The following is a 27,040-nucleotide window of genomic DNA, read 5'->3' as shown; positions in this document are numbered from 1 at the left end:
CTTCTCTAATGAGGACATGCCATGTTAGGCAGTTCTATAATATTATTTCCATATTATGTAATCAATTCTACAGTTTTTATAAGAAACCTTGGGAATATCGTTGTATTGTTTTTTCTGTCTACTATCATGAGATCTGAATTCTCCATAAAATAAGCTTTTTGGCAATCATACATTTGGGATTCAAACAATGTGACCAGACCAAGAGAGTTATATTTTCTGCAAGTAGGGTTTGAATATTTGGCAATTTAGAGAAAGGACCTCAATGTCTGGCATCTCATCCTGCCAGATTTTCAGTATTTTCATAAGATAATTCAAATGGAAGAGATTCAGGTTATTGTTCAGATTTCACAGGCATAGACCAGTGAGGTCAACACAATGGCTCTGTAGGCTTTCAGTTTAGTAATCAATGTTTTGTTTTCTCACATTTTCCTTCAGAGCATGCAAAACACTAAGCTAGATCTGGCAATGCATGTGTCAACCTCATATGCATTCCTGGAAAATATACTGTCCAAGGTAAGTGAACTTACCCACATCAATCAAAAATTTTACATTTGCTGCAACTGATGGTGTGGAACTGGCTTATAGAGCACCTGTGTTTCCTTAGTGTTGTTAGCGCAAAATTAGCACAAGCAGCAGAGAAGCAATCCATACTTTGTTGTATCTCAGCTCAGAGGCAGCAGTGAGTGCATAATCATCTGCTAACAAAAAAATCATGCATTAACATGCCCTCCACTTTAGTTTTGGCTTGTAGTCTTTTCAACCTGAAGAATGTCATCAGTGCAGCATCTGACCTTGATGCTTCTTCCTCGTTGAAAATTTTTGATAACATAGTTGAAGATATCATGCTAAAAAGTAGGGGAGCTGAAATAACATTCATTATATCATTATTTTTTAAAATACTGTAACAATCAAACTCCCAAGAAACTATTTTACTGACCTAGAAAAAATAACAACAAATTAAAAATTAAAATTGCTTTAATCTCTTTCTCAACTCTTATTACCGAAGCTAGCATGTTTTAATATAATATTGAATAGTAATGGTGACAGTGGGGAACCTTGTTTCAACCCTGATCTTATTGAGAATGGTTCTAGTTTATCACCATTACATATGATGCTTGTTAAATAGGTGCTAATGACTATTTTAAGGAAAAAGTCCATTTATTCATATACTCTCTAGTGTTTTTAATAGGAATGGATGCTAGATTTTATGAAATGCTTTTTCTGCACCTATTGAGATGATTATATGGTTTTTGTTAATTTGGTTATTGATATAGTTAATTATGGTAATAGTTTTCCTAATATTGAACCAGCCCTGCATTCCTGTATAAATCCTACTTGGTCATGGTGTATTATCTGGGGGATGATTTTCTGTAATCTTTTTGCTAATATTTTATTTAAGATTTTAGCATCAGTTTTTATTAGGGATATTGGTCTATAATTTTCGTTCTCTGTTTTCAATCTACCTGGTTTAGGTATCAGTACCATGTCTGTACCATAAAAAAGAATTTGGTAGGAGTCCTTCATTCCCTATTTTTAAAAATAGTTTATATAACATTGGAGTTAATTGTTCTTTAAATGTTTGGTAGAATTCACATGTAAATCCATCTGGTCCTGGGGATTTTTTCTTAGGGAATTGATTAATAGCTTGTTGTATTTCATTTTCTAAAATGGGACTATTTAAGCAATTTACTTCCTCCTCTGCTAATCTGGGAAGCTTCTATTTTTGAATGTAGTCATCCATTTCACTTAAGTTATCAAATTTATTGGCATAAAGTTGGGCAAAGTAACTCCTAATTATTGCTCTAATTTCCTCTTCGTTGGTGGAAAGTTCACCCTTTTCATTTTTTTAGACTAACAATTTGATTTTCCTCTTTCCTTTTTCTAATTAAATTTACCAAAGTTTTATCTATTTTGTTGTTTTTTTCCATAAAACCAACTCTTAGTTTTATTTATTAATTCAATAATTGGTTTTTTTTTTTTAACTTTCAATTTAATAAAATTTCTCCTTTAAATTTTAGAATTTCAAGTTTAGTATTTGGTTGGAGATTTTAAATTTGTTCTTTTTCTAGCTTTTTAAGTTGCAAGCCCAATTCATTGATCTTCTCTTTCTCTATTTTATTCAAGTAAGTCTCTAAAGATATAAAGTTTCCCCTTATTACTTGCTTTGGTTTTGTCCCACAAATTTTGGTATGTTGTCTCATTATTGTCATTCTCTTGGGTGAAATTATTAATTATGTCTACAATTTGCTGTTTCAACCATTCATTTTTTAGGATGAGATTATTTAGTTTCCAATTACTTTTTGGTCTATTTACCTACCCCTAACTTTTTTGTTGAATGTAGTTTTTATTTCATCGTGATCTGAAAAGAATGCATTTACTACCGTGTTTCCCCGATAATAAGACACTGTCTTATTATTTTTTTGGGACTAAAAAACACCAGAGGGCTTATTTTCAGGGGAGGGCTTATTTTAATGAACATTGACAGCAATTTTAATAAACAGGTAAATGTGAACAAAAATTTTTTTACCTTTATTCAATAATGATCATGTCATCTTCTTCAACAACATCGTCATAAGTATCCATACCCTGAATTCCAGCCTGGATGTCTTGCGCCAGCAAGCAAATCACCAGGGAAGAAGAGGATGACGCGCTCACTGCTGCAGCTCTGATTGGATGCAGCTCGGAGCGCGACGTGCGTTTCACCCGGGAGGGGAGGGCGGCGCTGCTTACTGAAGGTACCGCTACGCAGCATATAGCGCAGGGGATCACCATGATGACCGTTTTCATAGTAAGTTCAATAGGGCTTATTTTCGGGGGAGGGCTTATTTTAGCGGAATATTAAAGAGTATGTGGGTGTCTTATTTTCAGGATAGGTCTTATTATCGGGGAAACACGGTATTTCTGCCTTTAATTTTAAGGTCTTTATGTCCTAATATATGCTCAATTTTTGTATAGATTTCATGAACTGTTGAGAAGAAAGTATACTCCTTTCTGTCTCCATTCAGTTTTCTCCAAAGATTATTCTTTTCTTTTTCTTTGGGCACCACTTGCCTCACGCAACTCTCCCTCTTTAGAATCCTTCCCACTCCCTTTGAGTCCCTTCCCCTTTCTTATACCTTTCCCTTATTACTCTTTTCTTTTCCTTTTCCTTTTTTCTCTACCACTTTTTAATGAGGTGAGAGAAGTTTCCATGTAAATCAAATATGTCTAATATTTTCTCTTTGAGCCAAATCTGATGAGAGTAAGTTTCACACAATGTTCCTCCCCTTCCCTAAATTCCCTCAGGTATGATAGATTTCCTTTGCTTCTTTGTGGGATATAATTTCCCTCTTTTTATCTCCCCTTTTCCTTTTTCTGATACTTTTCCCTTTCCACTTTTACTTCCCTTTTTTTTGGTATTATTACAGTAACATCAAATTATACACACCTTCTTTATATATGCCCATAACAAAAATACAATTCTCAAGAATTCTTTTTATCTTTTATGCTTCTTTTAAGTCCTATATTTGCTGGTCAAATTTTTTGTTTAGCTCTGGTTTTTTCCATTAGGAATAAATGGAATTCACATGTTTCATTATTCTTGACTACAATCCTGGAATATCAGATTCCAGGCCCTTGTATCCTTTAATGTGGAAGCAGCTAGATCCTGAGTGATCCTTATTGTAGCGCCTCAATATTTGAATTGTTTTTTTCTAGCTGCTTGTAATATTTTTTCCTTAGTCTGATAGTTCTGAAATTTTGCCACAACATTCCTTGGAGTTTTTATTTTGGGGTCTCTTTTCAGAAGGTGTTCGCTGAATTCTTTCAATGCCTATTTTACCTTCTGATTCTATTATATCTGGGCAGGTTTTTTTGATGATTTCCTGTAAAATTTTTTTTTTTTCATCATAATTTTCAGGAAGTTCAATAATCCTCAGATTATCTCTCCTAGATCTATTTTCTAGATCTGTTATTTTTCCAAGTAGATATTTAACATTTTTTCTATTTTTCATTTTTTTGGTTTTGCTTGACTGATTCTTGCTGTCTCAATGAATCATTCATTTCTATTTGTTCAGTTCTGATTTTTAATGAGTTATTTTCTTACTGGGACACTGATGCATTGTTGGTGGACTTGTGAAAGAATCCAACCATTCTGGAGAGCAATCTGGAATTATGCCCAAAAAGTTATCAAACAGTGCTACTACTGGGATTATATCCCAAGAAAATGCTAAAGAAGGGAAAGGGACCTGTATGTGCCAAAATGTTTGTGGCAGCCCTTTTTGTAGTGGCTAGAAACTGGAAAATGAATGGATGCCCATCAATTGGAGAATGGTTGGGTAAATTATGGTATATGAATGTTATGGAATATTATTTTCTATAAGAAATGACCAGCAGGATGAATACAGAGAGGCTTGGAGATAGTTACATCAACTGATGCTGAGTGAAATGAGCAGAACTAGGAGATCATTATACACTTCAACAACAATACTCTATATGAGGATGTATTCTGATGAAAGTGAATATCTTCAACATAGAGAAGAGCTAATCCAATTCCAATTGATCAATGATGGACAGAATCGGCTACACCCAGAGAAGAAACACTGGGAAATGAGTGTAAACTGTTAGCATTTTTTGTTTTTCTCCCCAGGTTATTTTTACCTTCTGAATCCAATTCTTCCTTTGCAACAACAACAACAACAAAATTCAGTTCTGCACATATATATTGTACCTAGGATATACTATAACATATTTAATATGTATGGGAATGCCTGCCATCTAGGGGAGGGGGTGGAGGGAAGGAGGGGAAAATTCGGAACAGAATGGAGTACAAGGGATAATGTTGTAAAAAATTATCTATGCATATGTACTGTTAAAAAATGTTATAATTATAAAATTAATTTTAAAAAAAGAGTTATCATCTTCATTAGCTTTTTTTGCTTCTTTTTGTATATGTCCACTTGAGTTTTTAAATGAATTGTTTTGCTCTATGGAATTTTTTTCCCATTTCATCAATTTTTTTTTTTTTTACTGAGTTATTTTGTCTTTCTAATTCACAAATTATGTTTCCTTGGGAGTTCTTTACCTTTTCCGATTCACATTTCAGGAAGTTGTTTTCTTTTTCACATTATCAAATTTTTCTTTTAATCAGTTATATGCCTTTTCCATACTCTCTTGCAGAGTTTCTCTTTCCTTTCCCCATTTTTCTTCTACCTCTCTTTTAAGATCTTTTATAATTTCTTCTAGGAAAGCCTTGTGTGAAAGGGACCAGGCTATATCACCCTTTGGGGTTTTGTCTGGAGAATGTCTGATATTAGTCTCCTTGAGGTTGGAAAACTGCTCTCTTTCTATATAGAAGCTACCTATAGTTAGAGTTCTTTTGAGTTTTTTTGGCTCATTTTTTAAAAAAGCCCTTAGGATCTACCTTCAGGGCAAAGAGATCACCAGCTTCCTCTATAGAATAGGGATAGATGGACAATAGCTGTCCTGCAAAGAGCTGCCAACCTGTGGAAGTGCTACTGCCTTAGCGCAGTGGAAATGTGACTGCCCTGGGCAGAGTCGGGCAACCACTTTTGTTGAATTAAAATATTTTGTTTGCAGAAGATAAGTCTGTGATCAGTACAGCAGTCTGTACTGTCTTTGTCACTCTCTCAACATGTCTGTTCTCCTTACAATTGTACTATCTATTAAATCCATATAGTTCTATTATGCTTAGATAAATGAAAGACAGTATTGGTGATGAGATGGTCATTAAATGTACAAGTCCCCGGTGGAAAGACACCATTAGCAGACAATTTTCAGATAAAAAAATTGAAATCATTTCTATTCATATGAAAAGGTGTTCTAAATCACAACTGATCAGAAAAATATAAATTAAGATAACTCTGAGGTACCACTACATACCTCTCAGATTGACTAAGAAACAGAAAAAGATAACGATGAATGTAGGAGGGGATGTGGGAAAACTGGGACACTAATACATTGCTGGTGGAGGAGTGAACTGATTCAAGCATTATGGAAACCAATTTGGAACTATGCCCAAAAGGCTATCAAACTGATAGATCCAGCAGTGTCTGTACTGCTCCTGTATCATATTAGGGAATAATATTCTTCTATAAGAAACAATCAGCAAGATGATTTCAGAGACCTGGAGAGACTTACCTGAACTGATAATAAGTGAAGTGAGTAGAACCAGGAGATCATTGTACATTGCAACAACAAGATCATACAATGATCAATTCTGATGGACGTGACTCTTTTCAATAATGAGATTTGATGATTCAGGCCAATTCCAATGGTCTTGTGATGAAGAGAGCCACCTGCACTCAGGTGACTGAGTGTGGATCACAACATAGTATATTCACTCTTTTTGTTGTTGTTTGCTTGCATTTTGGTTTTTTTCCCTTGATTTTTTATCTTATTTTTCTTATACAGCATGAAAATTGTGGAAATATGTATAAAAGAATTGCACATGTTTAACATATATTGGATTACTTCCTGTCTAGGGGAGGGGATGGGGAAAGGGAGAGAAAATAAATACAAAGTTTTACAAGGATGAATGTTGAAAAAGATTTGTTTTGAAAATAAAAAGCTTTAATAGAAAGGTAAAGAGAGAGAGAGAGAGAGAACAGATACAGAGGAAGGGAGAAAGAAAGGAAGGGAAGGAAGGAGAAAGGAAGGAAGAAAAGGAAGGAGGGAGGGAAGGAGGAAGGAAGAAAGAAGGAGGGAAGAAGGAACCATTTCCATTGTTGTTTTCAATTCTATTCCTTCCAAGGACTCTCTGCTATCCCTGGTACTCTCATCTAATCTACTATTCATATCACTCAGATTATATGCCTGCCCTTTTTTGGCCCATTGATGATATGGGTGTCTAGGTTTAACCTCATCAGGGTTCATCACGGTGGAAGCACAGACACTGATAATAGTGGCATGGCATTTTCCTGGAAGTGACTATTACATTGTTTTAAGCCCTTTGGGAGACATACAAGCTTGTTGATTAGATTAGTTTTGGTTGCTAAATCTACATCAACTTCACATCACTTCCCTTCACTGGGGCATACCAGAAAAAAGTGTGTGTGTGTGTGTGTGTGTGTGTGTGTGTGTGTGTGTGTGTGTGTACACACAAAAAACCACGAATGATTTTTTTTTTATACTCAGTTCCACAGTACTCCCTAAAAAAATGAAAGAACAACAAATAAATGGAAGAATATTGTGTTCATAGATACTCTGTGACAACATAAATGATATAACAATCAAATTTACAAAGGCATACTTCACTGAACTTGACAAAATAAGAAAATTCACCTGGAAAAATAAAAAGTCTACAACATCATGGGAAATGACTAAAGAAAAGTAAAGACAAAAAGTGAAGAGTACTTCATGCCTTCAAAGTATAATAATAAATCTAAGTAGTAATCAAAAACATCTTTTATTCATTAAAAAAAAGGGGGGGATATAGAACAATGCAACAGACTTTCCCTAGTTCAGGGAAAATCTGAAACAAAAGATATATTCTAAGGATATATATTATAACTTAGCAAAACATTTTCTGACCATTTCCTTTATTTCTATTTCAGTTATCATATATTTCCCCTTTTCATTTTTTATACAACTTGATTTTCTTCTCTTTTAAAAAAATCATTTTAAGCAAATTGCTTATTTGCTAATCTTTTTTAAAAATTTTTTTAAATCTTTAAAAAGCTTTTAGTTTTACTCAATGGTCTTGCTTTTAATTTTAATAATACCTTAATGATCAGAATTTCTACTATGCTATATAGTTGAAGATTTCTGATCTGCTGCTCAAGTTTTTTTTAAAGGCATGACAATTCACTGATTTGTTCTTTCAAGTCAATAAATACTTACTAGGCTTCTAAAATGTTATAGGCCCTGTGCAAAGTATTACAGGTACAAAGAAAGTCAAAAGACAGTCTCTGACTTCAAGGAGCTCACAATCTAATGAAGGAACACAACTCATAAGTAGACTAACAGGAAGAAGGTGGTACATGATGAAGCCCTGGAGGGGGAGAAAGGAAGAGAAAGAAATGATGAGATGGCTTCTTCAATATCCAACTTTCACCCTTTCCATTCAGAAGAAGAGAGGGGCCTGGCCCCAGCCCAAGTACTAAGAGAGAATAAGAATAAGTTTTAAAGCTGAGGTAACTAACTTGAGACCAGGAATCTAAATTTTCTTTTTAAAATTCTATTCAGGTTCTTAACTACTTTGTCATTTATTTATTAAATGTTCCTAAAAACTGTTAGTTTTTCCAATATTATACTTTCACTATTTAATTCTTAATTAATTTTCCTTTTAACTAGGTTTGTTATTATAATTATATTATATAATATGTAAAAAGTATTGATTATTGAATCTTTTTTTTGTCGGGCCTTTGAGCATAATGAATTTACTTTTCTCTTTTTATTTTTTCCCCCTGAGGCTGGGGTAAGTGACTTGCCCAGGGTCACACAGCTAGGAAATGTTAAGTGTCTGAGATCAGATTTGACTTGGAAGAAAAAGATAGCAAAACTACATTAATGGAGGATATCTCAACTTCCCTCTCTCAGACTCAGAACCAGATAAATCTATCTTTTTTTGTTTGTTTGTTTTGCTAAGGCAATTGGGGTTAAGTGACTTGCCCAGGGTCACACAGGTAGTAAGTGTTCAAGTGCCTGAGACCAAATTTTAACTCAGGTCCTCCTGACTTAGGGCTGATGCTGTATCCACTATACCAATCAGATGCCCCAAGCCAGATAAATATAACCAGAAAATAAACAAGGAAGAAGTTAAGAAAGTGACAACTGACCTGGAAAATAAATGGAGAAGACAGGAGAGGAGTTTTAAAATTAATGGACTACCAACAAGCCATGATCAAAATAAATATAGAGAGAGTCCAAATTGCATTTTTCAAGACATTGTTTTAAAAAAAGAAAAGAATAAAAAACAAAATAAACAAAAACCAGCCCTGATAGTTTAGAAACAATCTCTTGAAAGAGATGACAAAATGAAAACTTTCAGGAATATTTAGCCAAATTCCAAATTCCAGAGGAATATCTCATCCATATCTCATCCTGAATACCTTATCTCTTACTTTATTTTATTTTTAAATGAGCTCTCTTTTCTCTCCCCCGCTCCTTTTCATCTAAAAACCAGGTGACATCATTCCCTATTTTTTTCTTCTGAATACTCTGACAGTGTGCCCTTCTCTTTGTCGCTTAAATAAAATTTGATCCCCTCCACTCCCATCTTCTACAGTTTACAACCTTCTCCCCTAATTTCTAGATCCCTATATCCTGATTTCTTCTTTCCAATCTTATGGAAAACATAAAGGCCTTTAAATTTACTGCCTCCATTTCCTCTCTTTTGACTAATATCTCAATCTTTTATAACCTGACTTCTTGAAGTGGGCTGTGGTCCCTTTAAGAAACTGTATTTCCTATTGATCTGTGATTCCTTTCAGATTCCTAGCCTCTCCTGGCTGAGGCATATCCTCCCCAGACAAGTTGTCTTTACAGGATGCCAGGACCTTTGATTCAATTACAAATCCTGGTCAAAAAGCATCCCTTTGAATTCCAATAGGAGATCCATCCGGGCTTGTCCCAGTCCCCATTCTGATTTGTTTGGGCTGCTCAGCCCCCACTGGTTCTGATCTGCTGGATGTCCCAGCCCCCACAAAACAATCAATATAAAAACGCCCAACTAAAATCCTCTCTTTGCACAGGTTCCAAACATGCCAGCTCCATTCTTGGGATGCCAAGGGCCTCTGTCCCCTGGAATATTCTTTTCCAGTGTTATCCTCTTTTTATCCTCATCTATTTCCCTAACCAGACTTTATGCCTCTCTGTCAGAATTTCTTTTCCTTTTCTTTTCTTTCTTTCTTTCTTTTTTTTTTTTTTTAAATATTTTAATAGTTTTTATTTACCAGATTTATGCATGGGTAATTTTACAACATTGACAATTGCCAAATCTTTTGTTCTAATTTCCGCCCTCCTTCCCTCCCCACCCAGATGGCAGGTTGACCAATACATGTTAAATATGTTAAAGTATAAATTAAATACAATATATGTATACATGCCCAAACAGTTTTGCTGTACAAAAAGAATCAGACTTTGAAATAGTATACAATTAGCCTGGGAAGGAAATCCAAAATGCAGGCAGACAAAATTAGAGAGATTGGAAATTCTATGTAGTAGTTCATAGTCATCCTCTAGAGTTCTTTTGCTGGGTGTAGCTGGTTCAGTTCATTACTGCTCTATTGGAACTGATTTGGTTCATCTCATTGTTGAAAATGGCCACATCCATCAGAATTGATCATCATATAGTATTGTTGTTGAAGTATACAATGATTTCCTGGTCCTGCTCATTTCACTCAGCATCAGTTCATGTAAGTCTCTCCAGGCCTTTCTGAAATCATCCTGTTGGTCATTTTTTACAGAACAATAGCATTCCATAATATTCATATACCACAATTTATTCAGACTTTCTCCAATTGAGGGGCATCCACGTAGTTTCCTGTTTCTGGCCACCCCAAAGAGGGCTTGCCACAAACATTCTTGCACATACAGGTCCCTTTCCCTTCTTTAAGATCTCTTTGGGATACAAACCCAGTAGCAACACTGCTGGGTCAAAGTCTGTCAGAATTTCTAACCTTACTTCCAATCCCCATAATAAACCTTTTATCAACCTAGGTTTTCAGGTCTGTAAATTCCTTTATAGAGGACCTCTGTGCCACCAGAAGGGAGTTCCTAAACTCCCTACCCTTGTGCTGAATGAATCCTAACCTCTCCATTTGGTTCCCCGAACCTCATTTAACTCATTTAACTCTCTCCAGAAACCCTAATCTCATCTTAGTTCCCTAAATCTAAACTTTATCATTCTGACTTTAACATTTGAATTACAGCTCTCAGGTCAAGGATCAAATATAAATATATATATTTTCCAATTTTTATCTCCTACACTGAATCCAATCAAAGGAGCCTTCTCACCCTATTGCTCAGACAAAACTTTCTATTTTGTCTCCATTCCTTTGAACTGGCGGTTCCTCCTTACTAGAAAACACTCTATCCTCAGCACATAGACTGTTTCCCCCTTCAAACTGTAACAAGAGCATCACCTGCTACTTAAAGTTTTTCTGATCTTTCCCCCAAATTGTTAGTGTCTTGCCCATGTGAAACTACCTTGTATTCTAACACTTTTCATTTATTTACATTTTTTTTCGACTTGTTATGCATCTATTTATAAAGGTATTTCTTGTTTCTCCTGCTAGGAAGCACTCTGCCATTAAGGATTTGTTTTGTTCTTTGTATTTGTAATTCTAGTACCTGCCATAGTACTTAACACATAATAGGTACAAAATAAATATTGGGAAACTATTAGAGAGTTAAAAGAGCCTTAAATTGTCCATCCCAACTCCTACTTTTTACAGATGAGTGACCAAGACTCAGAAAAGCTAGGCAAATTGCCCAAAGACATAAAGATAGTACATAAAAAAGTAGAATCTGAACCTAGTCCTCTGCTCCAAATCAAGCACTCCTCCCTTCCCCCACTGTACGTCTGAACATTTTATTTAAGTAGTATTAAAAAATTTTGTCAGAGAATAAGAAATACAGGCTTTTGTATAGTCACATGTGTGGCTTTTAAAGGTATTATTGATTAGGGGAACTCCAAAATCTAGATATTAGGATTTGATTCCCTGACTGGGAACCCCAAAATTTGGACATAATTATTTGGTGACCAAATGGAACCCCAAAATCTGGACAAGGTTAAAAAAATTATTTCTTGTTGTTGCCTTTTCTCTAGCAAGCAGAATTCCTTTATGGGGATTCCTGTGGTCTCTAGACTTGTTGTCTACTCTATAGCTAGGACACTCAAACTTCTAGCCGTCATTTCTCTGACAATTCTCCCTTGCTCAGGGAGCATTTGTCATTCTCCTCTATAGAAGGATGAGGAGCTATAGAATCGGGGACACTGTCTAGCGTTAGACGAGGAGCTATTGAATCAAGAACATTAAAGCTTTTTTTCCCCTAGAAATCAAGGAATTCAGTCTTTCTAGTGAAGGCTGATTACCCATTTGGTGGCCTGTTCACAAGGTTTTTTTTCTAGCTTTTTTTTTTCTTCTCAAGCCAATTTTAGCTTCCTGGGAAAGACACTCAGAGCAGAGGTGCCTCTTTAATTTAAATCCCTCCCACTCTTAGGCTGGGAACTCCAGAGGTTCATGCTGTAGGTATCATGTAAGTTGTCCAAGGACTCCCCAGTCCCTGTTCTGAGTTCGAGTTGGAGGAACACTGGAGGGACTGCCTTTCAGTTAACACCTGGTGGATGATACAGGGGTCGGGCTGCGCCCCCTCTCCCCCACCAATGTCCTGCCCTGTCTGTTAGGAATTTGGGGCTTGGTCAATTCCCCCCTTGCTCCACCAGCGGAACACTTGGTGGCCAGTAAGATGGGTGGGGCCTCTACTTCACTCTCGCTCTGGCATTCTGGTCTCTCCACCCCTCCCCCATAGAGTGAGGATAGCAGTGGGGAGGCTCAAGACCAGTCTTGAGATCTCTTCGGTGCCTAAGCCAGCTTGATGATTTATGGTGAGATTGAGGAGCCAAATCTCCCTTCTCAGACCCCCAAGAAAAATTTCTTTTAAGAGCACAAACCTTTAGACAGACACTTAAGAAATTTGGAGAAGCTTAACTTCATTCTTAATAGATATCAAGGCCTCCTACCTGGCCTGACTTTCTGGGTCTGTCACACCCTTAATCCCTACCACCCAACTTCACCTAACGGGAGAAATTAGCTTTCCTTAGACTTTAGGCTACTTAACACTTTTACTATAGAGGAAAACTTTTTGCTCCTAGCATTTTCCCTCCTACTTTTCTTTGATCGGCATTCTATGCCCCTGCCAGCAATTAACTCCTTAACTACCTTCAGCTGGGAGCTCTGTGGGCAGTGGGGGTATTCAGTATTGTTAGGTGGGCTATCAGCATTCTTAAAGGTTCCATTCCCAAATGTCACTATCTCCACCCTGGATGACACCCCACTTTTAATCTGCTCCTGTGATGTTTTCTCTAGGCTTCAAGCTTTAGGTCTTTAACTGCCCTTCAACCTGGAGAACATGGGACAACTGGGAGAAACACCCCTTAGATGCCCTGCTGCTGTTTTCAGACCTCATAACTCCCCTCTTGGCATGAACCCCAAAATGAACTCGGGATATCTCTAGGACCCTTGCCAGCTCAAAGCAGTTATGGAAGAAGAATGAAATTTGGAAGGTTACTGTTTGAGGGGGGAATGATGAGGGGAGTCCCAAAACACTCTCTCTCTCTCTCTGACTTTGGGAATGAGTCATGAGGTAGAGCACTTGAGAAGCAAATTGAATCCTGCCTCTATGAGACCCGCCCCAGGGAATCAAGATAAAAGTGGTTTATCTAGGTGAAGCTAATTGAGTCCAGAGCTGGAGAATTCCAACCCTATTGAATTAAAGATTAGTCGAGAAAGACTCATTCAAGTCCAGCTCAAGACCACCCAGCCCCGTTCAAGAGCAATCCCCAGCTTGTAGCCAACACTTATAAAATGAGCCAATTTGGGGCTTAGTCCTTGCAAGACGACCTAACATGCCATCCCTGGCATAGCAGCAACCTCTGCCCACTGAAATGATATTCTCTTTCAGCTTTGCCCTCTATCTTTTTTTACCCATTTCCTTAACAAGACTTTATACCTCTATGTAGAGATTTCTCTACTGGAAATTTTACTTCTCTGTCAGACCCTGCCACTAAGGAATTCAGTCTTTTTATTCATGCATAGCAAGGTCTGACTTCCCAATGCCAATAATAAACTTTTTACCAATCTAGGTTTTCAGGTTTGTAAGTTTCTTTACTAAGAACCTCTGCCCTAGCAGAAGGGGGTTCCTACAACTCCCTACCTTGCGTCAAATTCTAAGGGGATTTAGGGGAGCCAAACCTCTTCATTTGGTTCCCTGAACCCCAAACCTGCCACTAACCTCATCATTTAACTCCCTGATCACCAGGAACCCTAATCTCATCATTATCACTAAGTCCAGGCTATGCTTTCACATTTTGGCTAAGGCTTGGTTTATGGTCTATGCATATCTCCTTATTTAGGTGGCCCAAGTCAAATAGAAACTGATGATAATAGCTATACCAGGTTTTCAACTTGGACTTAGCTGTGTTGCCTGCCAATCCCACTCAAATTCAATTTTTAGAACAAGGCATGTGCTTAGATCTCTGTAGCTAAATCTTAATCTTGTAACTCAGTTCAAGTAAATGACTTAGTACTGTCATCCATTAATTTAGTAGACTCCCTGTGTGGTAACTCCAATCCTCTGGAACAGGACCATTTCCCCCATGTTCCTGAGGACTATAATCTTGCCCCCTAAACCTCAGTTTGTCCAACTGGGCCACAATCTAATTAATAACATATGTCTTCGTAAGTAAACATTCTTTGCACTGCCTACTATTGAAACCTGCTCCAACTCAATGCTCCAGACCCATTGGTCCTGTCCATAGGTTCCTAATCTCAGTTTGAAGTCATTACCTTCTGATCTGATCTATCTTATCATAGACCAGGCTCCAGTTCAGCCACTCAGATAGCCTTTCCTGTTATTTTCTCATTAGCTATATCAAATTTATATAAACACTAAGTTCAGTTCAGAATCAAAGATTCCTCATTCCAATCCAAAGTAAAATGGATACTTGTATTGGTAATAACACTTAGAACAATGGACATATCTTACACACACAAAAATTTCCTTTCTCCCCTCTTCCCACTTACTGTTTCCCTTCCAATCTGTGACATCCCTCATAAATCTATTCTTCTGGCCTATACATATATCACTACTGCCATTTTTTCCCCTTTGGATTTTAAACCTCTAATTTTCCAAAACTGTTAGATTAGCAGCTAAGGTTAAAATTCAAGTACTTCATAGTTATTAACACTCTGAAACAAAATCAGTACCTAAGAGGGGAAAAGGAGAGAAAGGATACCTTTTTTCTATAGTACAAAGTAGGTTTTTTTCAAGATTCCTATATATTTCTTGATCCCTTTTAGTTATTTTCTATTCCAAGAATTGTCTACCTAGTAGATATCTTTCTATTTCCACAAAACAAAAGCTGTTTAATAGCGGGTCTCAATATTCCTCCTTTACCAAAAATATTCTTAAAGAAAAAAAAAAGCACCCTGTCAATGTGAGATAAATGTTATACAGATGCTCAAATCTAGAAGACAAACAAAACAAAAACTCTGGATAATCTCAATCGTAAATATTGTTGCTAATTTTAAAAATAAAATCCACAGAGAGAAAACTATAGCAATATTATCAGAGAATAATTCACTTGGATTAGTTTAATCCAAGATAAAAAATAGTATAGAATAATTGCCATAATTAACCACATAAAACAAATAGCTAACCCCCTCCTCAAAAAAGGATTATTTCAATGGAAATAAACCAAACCAAACCAAACCAAAACAAAACAAAACAAACTTTTGACAGACTTCATTTAAAAAAACACTTTTTTTTAAAAGTACAAACATGGAAGTATGTTTTAAAACTAAGACCTACCATTGCTTGCAAAAGAAATACAGAAAGCTTTTGTAAAACAGTGTATTAAATGCTATTTGACTTAGGTCTAGAAATGTTAGTAAGGCTAGAGAACAAAACATTTAAGCCACTGGCAAAAAAGAGACAAATTTATCTGTCCACAGATAAAAATGATCTGGAGACTAAATCTCAATCTCATTATTTGGGGCTACACACCAAACACATCATTTGGCTAGTAACTATTACCCTGAACACATCATTAAGGGAAACTCTATTAAATATCATTATAAAATTAATAAAATATCTGAGAATATAAAACAATTACAAAACACTCTATAGAAACAAACGAGGCTATAAATGATTGGAACATTTATAATTGGGTCATGCCAATATAATAAAAACAATATTCCCTATATTAACTTACAAATTTAGTGCCATGCTAAATTACCAAGAGGGTACCTTCCCCCGTACCCCCCAGACAGTTGGGGTTAAGTGACTTGCCCAGGGTCACACAGCTAGTAAGTGTTAAGTGATTGAGGTCAAATTTAAACTCAGGTCATCCTGACTTCAGGGCTGGTGTTCTCTCCACTGTGCCACTTAGCTGCCCTGAGGACACCTTTTAAAAACTAAAAATAACTAATTTTAAAATCCACTTCAGGTCTAGAATATCAAAGTAAAAAGTCACAAGGGGCATATCATAAGATTTCAACCCATAAGGTAAAGCTTAGAGATCAAAACTATTTGGTTATGATTAAGAAAGAAAGAGGTTGAACACAGATAAAACAAACTACATAGGTAAGAAACAGAAGCAATCAAAATCCATAGCCTGGGGTTTGATAAACCCAAGAACATAAATTAATGGAAGAAAATATCCCTTTTGACAACAAATGCTCAATAAACCAAAGCAGTTTGGCAAAGACTGGGTTTAGACCAACTTCTTTTATCATAAATTACAAGCTTTAAACAGATGCAATATTCTGAATATAAATGTTTACATAAAAAAACAAACCCAACAACTTATTTACAACCATGTCTAAGGAGAAAATTCTTAAGTAAATATGGAATAGAAGACTATGAGATATAAAATGGGAATTTTATCTACAGAACACTAAGACAAGAAAAAAGAAGCTAAGTATCAAGCATTAAGTGCTACAGTTATAAGGCAAAACAAACAAGACAGAAAAATGAAAAAAAAAAAAAAAACAACTATGTACAAACAATTAATATACAGGATAAAGTAGGCATGATCTTAGAAAGAAGGTCAAATTTAAGGAGAATTAACAAAAACAGATGGTGAAACCTGAACTAAGACAAAGGAAATCAGAAGGCAGAGATGTGGAAGAAAAAGAATTCCAGGTATGGGGAACAGGCAGTGAAAATCCCCCAACAAAGGAAATTATTCAAGGAATATTCAAAGTCAGATTCACTATAACATAGAGGAATTGTGAAGTGTAAAAACAAAACAAACAAACAAACAAACCAAAAAAACCCAGAAAAATAGGGAAGGGGATTAGGTAATAACAGGCTTTAAAAATCAAACATCTAAAACATCAAACATCAAAATCTAAAGTGAGGTTAGAAGAGAGGGGAGACTGCCACTTGGTGGTCAAGATAGAAAACTATCTTACTGAATGGCTCATTCTTAGGAGACAATCAATTTTGGAAACATGGACACATATTCTTCCCTTAACACTCTTTTTTCTGTTTCATTGTCTCAGTTGTTTAGTTAATTACATTTGGCTGATCTGTTTCTCATAAGAATACACATATTATTCAAAGATAAGTACATTCTTTATCTTCTGCCTCCAAGTATTAACTAGTTTTCTCTGGAAAATTATCTTTCTTTCCCTGTCTTTTAATCCCCATTTTCCTTATTTCCGAAACCAGAAGTAATCCTAACTATCCTTGAAAAATAAAAAAGGAGTGCTAGTGATACACATGAATGAAGAAAGGAATCTAAGTTGTGAAGAAGGTATAAGAATCAGTCACTGAATGTTATAGATGTCAAAAGTATCCACAGCAAATAATGATACACAAGAGAAGAAATAATGAAATTTTCCAACTTTCTAATGAAAAGAAATAGGGATAACAAAGCCAGAATATTTCACACATCAACAGAAGTAGTCTACACTAGCTATTTTTTTCTTAATTATTTTCTTTTGTCAAAAAGGAAGGTTCCAATCTGGATAAATAAATGAAAAACAACTGTCATGAAAAGACAAAAGGCATTAAAAAAATTTAAAACTTTTTTTTTAAAGAGTGAAATAAAATTCAAATTCAAATTACATAAGACTGTTTTCTACGAATTTAATTATTAATATTAGAATAGGGTATTTTTCAAACTATTCTTCCTTCAAAATGCACCATTATTTCAGGTGTCTTAATTCAATTTGAATCACACTGAGCTAGTCTAGGAATACTAAAACCAAAATAAATTCAAATCTTTGCCCTCAAGGTACATTATATTGTGGACAAATACAGGGGACATAACAATGTATAATATTATATTCATACGGAAACAAATCTAATAATTTTATAGTTTCTCTTCAGTTCTTTCTCATCTTCCTTGACTTTGCTATAGCATCATAAACCATTAAAACCTCTCTTCTCATTGGGTTTTCCAACTACACTTTACTGGTTCTCCTATATGTTTAAAAAAAATTTCCTTCTCAAGTTCTAGGGCTAATTTTTCATCATCACAACATGTCACCTAAATAAGGATATTCACCAAGACTCATAAAGAACAAGTCTGACATCACTATTCCAATTTCAGGAGCTCCCTATTACTTCTAAGATCAAATATGAACCTTGCTCAAAAATAAAAGTTCTTCCCAAAACTACTTTCCCAGTCTCCTTAACTGTAATAATGTAATTTTTTTGAGGGCAGGATCATTGTTGATGAGTTCTAAAAAACTCATATACAATCATATCTAATACTATGTAAAATAACAATTTTACTCATAGTGATTCTTAATAATTTTATTTTCCATTGAGTTTATACAGATGACTTATTTTTAGTGTTCAGTTCTTTAGTAAAGAACTTACTTTCTGGGTTTTTTTAGTTTTCGCAGCAATAAACTGGAATAATATCTCACAGAGCTGTTATGAGGCTTGAGTTAAATGATTTGTATATAACCTTAGATCATTATTTCACTTTCAATTATTGAAACTTTTGCTCTTCCTTCTAAAAGGAAAAAACATTGAAGATCATTTAGCTTCCAACAACTTTGTATCATAAATATGCCCTCAAATTAGTTTAAAATTTAAACTAATTGGTCCTCAAACTTTTTAAATAGGGGGCCAGGCCAGTTCACTGTCCATCAGACTGTTGGAGGGCCAGACTAATGTAAAAACAAAAACTCACTGTCTCTGCCCCTCAGCCCATTTGCCATAAGCCAGCGGGCCACATCTGGCCTGTGGGCCGTAGTTTGAGAACCCCTGGTTTAAATCAACCATCATTTAGTGTGGAGGTGTTATTTACAAACTGACCTAAAAACACACAAACTTAATGAAATTAAATATGTTAATTATATATATATATATATAAAGGTTCTATCAAGCAGGTTCAATCCATTCTAAATATTCATATGGACTATTTGTGCCTGACCTGTTTAGAACCTTTAAAGTTCATATTGGTCTGATCAGCCAGTCTGAGATATTTATGAACCCAACACAGTGATGTCATTTTGGTCCTTTTCAAGTACAAAGAACAACAATCAAACAGGAAAAAAATTTCAAATCAATCTTACTAATGATTTAAATCGGATTTAAATAAATGCTTCCTTGATGCCTTGTTTATACATTTATAAATTTATAAAGAAATTTCTAACATTTCCATCTATGACGGCATAAAGCTCATGAAAGTAAATAGTTAAAGAGGAAGATAAGCTATCTTTAATGCCTTCAAATAGGGCAGAGCAGTATAGGAAATGAGTTAATTTTCCAATTCAAAGGCATCTGGAAACCTTTTGGGGAAGATAAGGAAGGAAGGAAGAAAGGGGAAAAAAAATAAAATAATGCTATAGTTTCATAGAACCTAGAAGAACTCAACAATCTATAACTGAAGATATGATTAAAGGTTCAAGAAAAGCGGACAATTTTTTTGAAGTTGGTTTTCTATGGTTGCATTCAGCAGGTTTCACACACATTTCACTGGTATGATATTCAAACCAAGAAAACAAATGAAGGCTAAAAATATTCTTTGCCATCATGTGCCAAAGAAATACCTCAGTAATCAATGCTCAGAAAATGAAGTACCATTTTCTGATTCCAAAGAATTAGCTTCTAGAATATGGTTCCTCTTCATCAAGGAGTTCAGATGTAATTAGGGCAGAACCAAAAGCTGAATGCATCCTGAAGACCAACCTGATAAAACTGCTAGTCAATACATTGGGCTGGCAGAAGCTGACTCATACTAGGTCTCTCAATCTTCTGTCCACCCAGCCAGTGACAAGCACCCTCCCAATCCTGTTGCATTCCCAGCCCCACTGAGAAGAATATGAGGCAAGTGATTGCTCCCTCCTTACCCTCCCCTCCACCAATCCCAGAGTCCCAAAGGGAGGTGCAAGTCCCAAAGGAGCACTCACTTGCATGTTTGTCCGCCAGGGCAATCAGGGTGCTTGAGATGTCTCTCCTTCTGTAGAAACACACCACTTTGGCCTCCACATTCCCATTGGCTGTCTGTAATGGTGAAGGCACATGTGGGTTTGAGAAGCACAAACAGAAAATGCCAACTAAGTCTTTTATTTGCTTCCATGAAATTGTGCTACATTGGCCTGAGGTAATCCTAAGATTAGCAAATACCACTGTCCAGTACTCTGATCCCACTAGAAATCTAAAGTATGTCCAAAATGCCCAATGACACATACTCTCTTACTAGGGGAGAACAAAGAGAGATGCTACCTGTTCTGTGTGGTTTTTCCTATCAAGACTATATAGAATAATTCTGTGGCATAAAGCAATAGGTGTGAAATTAAAATAGAAAGGGATCTCTTGTTGGCCACAAACTGAATTAGAAAACCACAATTTAACATTATCTGTGGTGGTATTTTTATTTATTGCATTAACATTTCCCAATTACATTTTGATCCCAGCTACACTTGAGAATTTTGACAGTAGTATGGAGCCATGCAAGACTGACAACAATATGTCATACTGATGATGTATTGACTACAATGCATAACTACTGTTGAGGTATCAGGTATAGGTCATGGTATAGCTTATGAAATAATTCAGGCTTAGAAAGTCTCCAACCAAAGGCATTGAATGAGATTTACACACTCAGTGGACAGACTAAGCTCCTTGAAAGATTCACAGTCCAGCAAAGCAAGATAAGGATTTTTACAGAGTAAATGGTACTGATTATATCACAAGATAAATTCTGAGGTAATAAGAAGTTAGCTAACATAGGGAGATCCTAAAGCTTAGGTGGAATTGTGCATTTGGGTGACATTAATGTATGGTAATGATATTATAACTAGCACAGATTCATCTAAGGATAATAAAGGAGGAGGAACTGCACAGGTACTTTGTAGGGGGAAAGATTTATTAAAGTTTGCAGTCAAAAGGTCCTCTTCTGCATGCTGTTGGTACTTTCTTATTGACTGATTTCTGTTAGGTTTTATAATAGTCAAGTAAGTAACCTGGTGATGTGGACATAGAATATTCTGGCCTGCTCAATGTTCTAGTGAGACCTATGATTGATGGTTTCTGTGGGGCCTAGGGCTGGAGTAGATGGGGGGGGGAGCAATATTCAAAATCACTATGAGTAATGAGAAAAAAAATTCAGCCTTTCTTTAATTAAATGATTTTACAAGAAGAAATCTGCCAAAAGGAATGAGTCTCAATTGCTATACAGAGTCCAAATCCCTTAAAATACAACTTGAAAGAGTCTAGTGTTTTTTTCCAGACTGGAAAGTGTTAAAGATATTTCCTAGTATATTGGAAAACATTTGAATTTTTTTCAATCTCAAAAATTATCCTCCATGACAAATAAATATAGAAATATGTAAGCAATATCACATGAGTTTAGTGCTGAAGTTTTAAATAAAAAGATTCTTCACAAAAGTTAGGAATACTTATTGTCAGATGATAAAGACATTAGAAAGAAGCTTTGGAAGCTAAACCTTTTTTTCTAAAATTACTACCAATAATAGTAAACTGTGTAACAATAGTCAGAGAAGGATTAGGAAAAGAAATATGAAAGGACACAAAAATGTAAAAAAAAAAAAAAAAAAGTATGGAAAAAAAAGAAACATGACAGGGAAAATACAACTCATACTTCAGAAAAAAGGTATTTCAGTATTTATCAGAAGGTAAACTATAGATGTAGGTGGCCTGGGAAGCACTGAGAAACAATGGTGAAAACAAAATCCAGAGTCCAGAAGGAAACTCTTAACTGAGAGTGACACCCAACCACAGATTTACAATAAAAACACTAAGTGCAAAGAAAAGGCAGGAGCCAAAGGAATGACTAATCTTAATGACAACCAGAAAAATGAACAAAGAGGAACAAAATGCAATTGAGATCACTAAAGAATGCCTGGGACATGGTTAACAATTTCTTAGCTAAGCTGTCCTAAGAATCAGGTACAGAAAACTGAGTAGAGCAGTTCTAAATGTATATTTCTATAAATATTCTCTAGAATAAGTCCCTTATTTTCAAGACTTATTTTAATTAAGCTAAATAAATTTTATTTAATTATTTAAATTAATTTTATTAAATTAATTTAACTAAAACACTATTACTATTATACTGAAAATCTTTATTTCTTTTGTTGATTTTTCTATTCAGTGAACCCAATCTCTCTCTTCAGAAATTATAGACATCAAGAGTTAATAGAAATCCTTGCCATATGAGAGTATGAGATAATCTGCCCTATTACCATACAGACTCCAGAACTTCAAATATTATTGGATTCAAACATTTGGCAGGGAAAACAGAAGTTCTAGCATGAAAAAAAAAAAAAAAAAAACACAAGAAAAGTTATGTTTGGAAGAGGAAAGATAGTTGCCCCTTTTAAATTCAGGTTAGTTTTTCAAGGACAAAAATCTTGGGCTTCTGGGATATACAGAAATGACTTATTTTTATTACAGAAAAAAAAAAAGGAACAAAGCTTATTCTGAGCAGAGACCAGCCTTTGCAATTAATCCAAGTGTTCTTCACAAAGGATTCTGAATTTTAAAATTAATTTTTAAAAATTTATAGTTTTGTACTACATTGCCCAAAAAGTTAATTCCTGGGAAGGGCCAAAAGTCATTTTAAAAAATCTACCGACTACATAGGCTATAAAAGAAGGATTATTGTGATTTAATCATGAAATCATGAAACCCCAAAGAAAAGGGTGAGAGTCAGGTCCTAGAAAGCTGGAAGGCATTTTCCCAAGCAAACACACTGTTAGAAAATATGTTGGGTAGCCAGGTGTGCCAAATACAAATTTAATTTTTCAAATCTATAATGTACTGGCATAGAATTTGGTAAATAGCGGGCAAAGTAATTGATTGTTAGCAATAGAATACTCTTTTGATCTGTTAGAACTCCCAGGTAGAGCACTGATTCTATATGAAAATATCTTCAATTCCAAAGAGGCACAGTAGATAAAAGAGATGAATTTGAAGTTAGGAAAACCTAAGCTCAAATTTAGGCTTCAAGTTCAAATCCAATGTTCAACACTAACATGTAATAAATTCTTAGTCTGTTTCTGTTCTAAAAATGGGGGTAAAAACAGTACCCCACAGTGTTAATGTGAATGAAGATCAAATGAAATAACATATAAATCTTTTTAGATTCACCTGTAAATATCAGGGGCCAAAAGTGTGAAGTAACTTATTTTCTGCTAAATTATTGGGCCAAGTATGTCTGTTCTTCACCTCTGAGAACAAGTGGAACATATACTCAATTTGGGGTGCCAGATTTAGTGAAGGCAATATACAAACTGGAACAGTACCTGTTTTTGGGGAATAAGGAGATCTTCAAGATGAGGTTTGGATTATTGTTTTGGTTTCCTTGCCTCCGAGGAATAAAACTCCAAATTTTATTTTAATTCTCTTTATTCAGGCACAGTCAATCTGATCTAATGTTGCTGATTTCCAGGGGAGCCAGAAAAGGAAAAACAGGAATGTAGAATAGTTCTTTATCTTAATTAATATTCCACTTAATCCTTGAAATTCTATCCTTTTAAAACCTTAGTATGAGGATTGTTTGTTTTTTAATTGGATTTTAAGGTCCATGTGTGTTACACTGCATTCAAATTCTGAACCTAAGTCACTGAACTGAGTTTCTAGTCTAGAAAAATATTTACATCAGAGAAGTAGGGGTTAGACTCCCTGGGTGTTCTAAATTGGGGGACAAAGAACTGTAATCGTGCTTATAGTGCTTGAACTGCAACAATGGCTCTAAAAATGTCAGTAAGGAGTAAAGTGAATCAAAAGAATTAAGAAAAAACCTATAAAATAATTTAGCTAAGTGACTAATCCTCTTAATGGTAAGAAAAGGAATTTCTTTCAAGGGATACAGCTTATCCTATAATGAGAAACACATTGAGATAAAATTTTTTGGCTTTACAAATTACTCCAAGAAATGAGGAAGAGGTCAAGGTATTCCTAAGGTTTGGGATCTTTTAAGATGCCATATTTTCTTTTGTCTAAGGGACTACACGAAGGCAAGTGCTATCTCTGAGGTAACCTTCCTCTTAGCAAAGACTTGGAGAAGAAATGGAGGATGAGGGTGTACAAATAAGGATGTACACTACTCTTCAGGTTCAAATACAGGTCTTGTATCATAGACACATATATAAAACCTGATTTCACATGTGTGTTTATATGTTGATTTTAAGTGACTAGTTAATGAACTAACTGGAAGGAGGGCAAAGGAAAAATGCATGGTACAAGATAAAATTTTGTCCCTGGGCAAAAGCATATAGTGAAAGGAAGGAAAACAATCAGGGATCTACAGATCAAAAAGAGAGCAAAAGAAGAATTGAAAGGAAAAAGAAAAGGAATGAAAACTGGTCCTTGGACATTGCCTTAAATATATATATTTAAGGCAATGTCCAAGGACCAGTTTTCATTCCTTTTCTTATATATATATATATATATATATATATATATATATATATATATATATATATATATATATATATATATATATATATATATATATATATTTATTTTATTTTATATGTATATATATATTTATTTTATTTTATTTATATATATATATATATTTTTTTTTTTTTTTTAAAACAAAAAACAATTTAAGCCTAATGAGAACCAGTGTTTCAGGACAATGAGTTCTCAAAAGATCCCAAAGATCTCTTAGTAGCTGAACAGGAGGACTAAGATGAAAGAAAGCAAAAAAAGTTCCATGTAGGACTCCCTTGACTTACAAAAAAATCAGTATTCATAGACAGGCCATGAAAGAGAACACATTAACACTAGTTCCAAATACACAGAATTAGAAAACCTCTTAGCAGTTGGGAAATACCAGGAAAACAAGTAAATGGTTCACATGGCTTTCCTATTCATTTCAGAAAGGGGGAAATGGGCAATATGGCTCTCTCTGATAAGGTCAAGCCCCAAAGAACTCACAATACTATAAAGCTATTAGTAAAAAAGCCTCATGAAAGTTGGCAGGAAAAACTCATACCACATTTTTACTTGCTACTTATTACTAAGAAGATTATTTGCCAATTTAATACTATGTTGAAAATGTGAACAGAAACCAAAAAAAGGAGTTTGCAATGTTGGATATAAAGTTTAAGTGGCTTGCCTCCTCATGGACATTTGTTAAACCCAAATTACTACTATGATTCTTATGTCCCCTTATTTGTGAATATTTCATTATTTACAATTCCCTTCAGAAATAAAGTCATTATGTAGATGATAATAAATCATTCTCTGGAATTTGTTTATTCATGGAAATGGGCATACATAGTCAGAACCTGACTACCTGAATTGTGTAGCTCCACCAGTACCCACCTCTAAATCTTCACCTTCAGTAGACTCTATTCACAAACTAGCTGAGTAAGCCTCCTAAAGCCTCCTAAACTGAATAATATCTTTAGTGGCTCTGCATTGCTTCCTAATTTTATAAATTTGTTTTTAAAACATTCCATAATCTGGCTCCAATGTATCCTTTCTGCCTAACTTTTTTATGCTCCTTCATATGCTTGATACTTTGTCCCAGCTGATGCTATTTTCATATTATTCTCCCATGCCCTCTGCATTTGTTTACTGATTTTTAGAATGGACTTTCCATTTTTCCCTATGTATTGAAGATTCCCTTCTTTTTCTGGATTGCATGACAAATGTTATCTTTACTTTAAAGTCATCTTTGACACTAACTTAGAAATAACCTCTTCAAATTAGGCTACAGAGCACATTTAATTCTCCTTTGTGACAATTATTTCTGAACGTATTCTCCTTATAACTATAACACTGTTAGAATATCTCTGAAAACAGATCTTTGTAACCATTCTCTCTTAGTATTGTATTTTGTACAGGAGGCATTTGATGAGTTTTGTAAATTGATCTGAGGCAAGTGAATTCTTGACTTTGGCTATCAACTTTTTCCTTACTCAAATTAAGGTTATAATATGTGATTCCCTAGGGTTCTTTCTACTGCTTGATTTCATGATTCTAGATGATACTCAATAACATACATAACTACAACCTGTCTTTGATATTTATAACCAATCCAAAATCTTTCTTCTCAGCTCTAGTTCCAACTGGCCAAAGGATATCTTACTAACAGCTAAAATTCTGCACATACCAAAATCGAAACTTTCTCCCCAACAATAACTTCTTATTTGTCAGTGGAATCAAAATCCTTCCTGATAATGTCAGCAAAATGTTTAGTCTATAAGTCTTTTTTTAATCTCCCTATCTAAGATTACAGAACAGATAAGGAAACAAGAACTTATTAAGTGTTTATGTGTGCCAGGTGCTGTGCTAAGAACTTTAAAGATATAAGAAGACTATATGAAATATATGTAAAGTCGCTGTCATTGAGGATTTTAAGATGGCAGAGTAGGTCAGAAAACTTTTGGCTCTCCAAATTTCCTCCACATTAAAAATGACTGAACATCGTCACCTCAGAAGGAATATAGAACAGTAGAAATTCTTTAAAAAGTTATGGTAAACCAGTTGCTCGCCTACAACAACTCAAAAAGACCCCAGGAGACCTGACCACCCGAATCAGAGGTTCAGTCTGATTAAGTGCAAACTCACCCAGACTGACTGCAGAATCAACAAACAAGTCTCAATCCCCAGCTTGTTTGGAAGGCAGTCTCAGCCCTAGAAACTTTCATCTCACCAACAGTGTGGGAGTCTGACTAATAAGAGAGGACAGAAGGATCCCCACTGTGAAGGGATGCTGAGCATGGCTGTACTGATCAGATACATCCCCTGCAGCTGAGGGGAAGAAGATAATAGACACCAGGTGAGTACAGCTAACAGTGCTATACAGGCACTTGCAGGAAAGCCTAATCCTTAACTTTAGTTCCAGGACAGAGAGGTCAATAGTAGT

The 27,040-nt window shown here is 35.2% G+C and overlaps 1 protein-coding gene and 1 long non-coding RNA gene across 10 annotated transcripts in view; both read right to left on the bottom strand.

The window, feature by feature from the left end:
- Positions 1–27,040, bottom strand: part of LOC141556459 (metastasis-associated protein MTA1) — a 610,678-nt gene that overhangs the window by 125,862 nt on the left and 457,776 nt on the right. For all 9 annotated transcript variants that reach the window (XM_074290601.1, XM_074290600.1, XM_074290604.1 and 6 more), the window contains one exon: positions 20,100–20,193. In XM_074290601.1, coding sequence (XP_074146702.1) covers positions 20,100–20,193 — 94 coding nt within the window. The remainder of the gene's footprint in view (positions 1–20,099; positions 20,194–27,040) is intronic.
- LOC141556460 (uncharacterized) lies at positions 1,450–20,093 on the bottom strand. Its single transcript, XR_012486536.1, has 2 exons — positions 2,895–20,093; positions 1,450–2,377 (listed from the first exon to the last, which is right to left on the bottom strand). It is a non-coding gene; the product is annotated as an uncharacterized LOC141556460 (long non-coding RNA).

Source organism: Sminthopsis crassicaudata, chromosome 2, assembly GCF_048593235.1.
Source record: "Sminthopsis crassicaudata isolate SCR6 chromosome 2, ASM4859323v1, whole genome shotgun sequence".
NCBI classification, from domain to species: domain Eukaryota; kingdom Metazoa; phylum Chordata; class Mammalia; order Dasyuromorphia; family Dasyuridae; genus Sminthopsis; species Sminthopsis crassicaudata.
The sequence above is the reverse complement of the archived record's forward strand: the minus strand, read 5'-3'. Positions and strand labels throughout refer to the sequence as shown.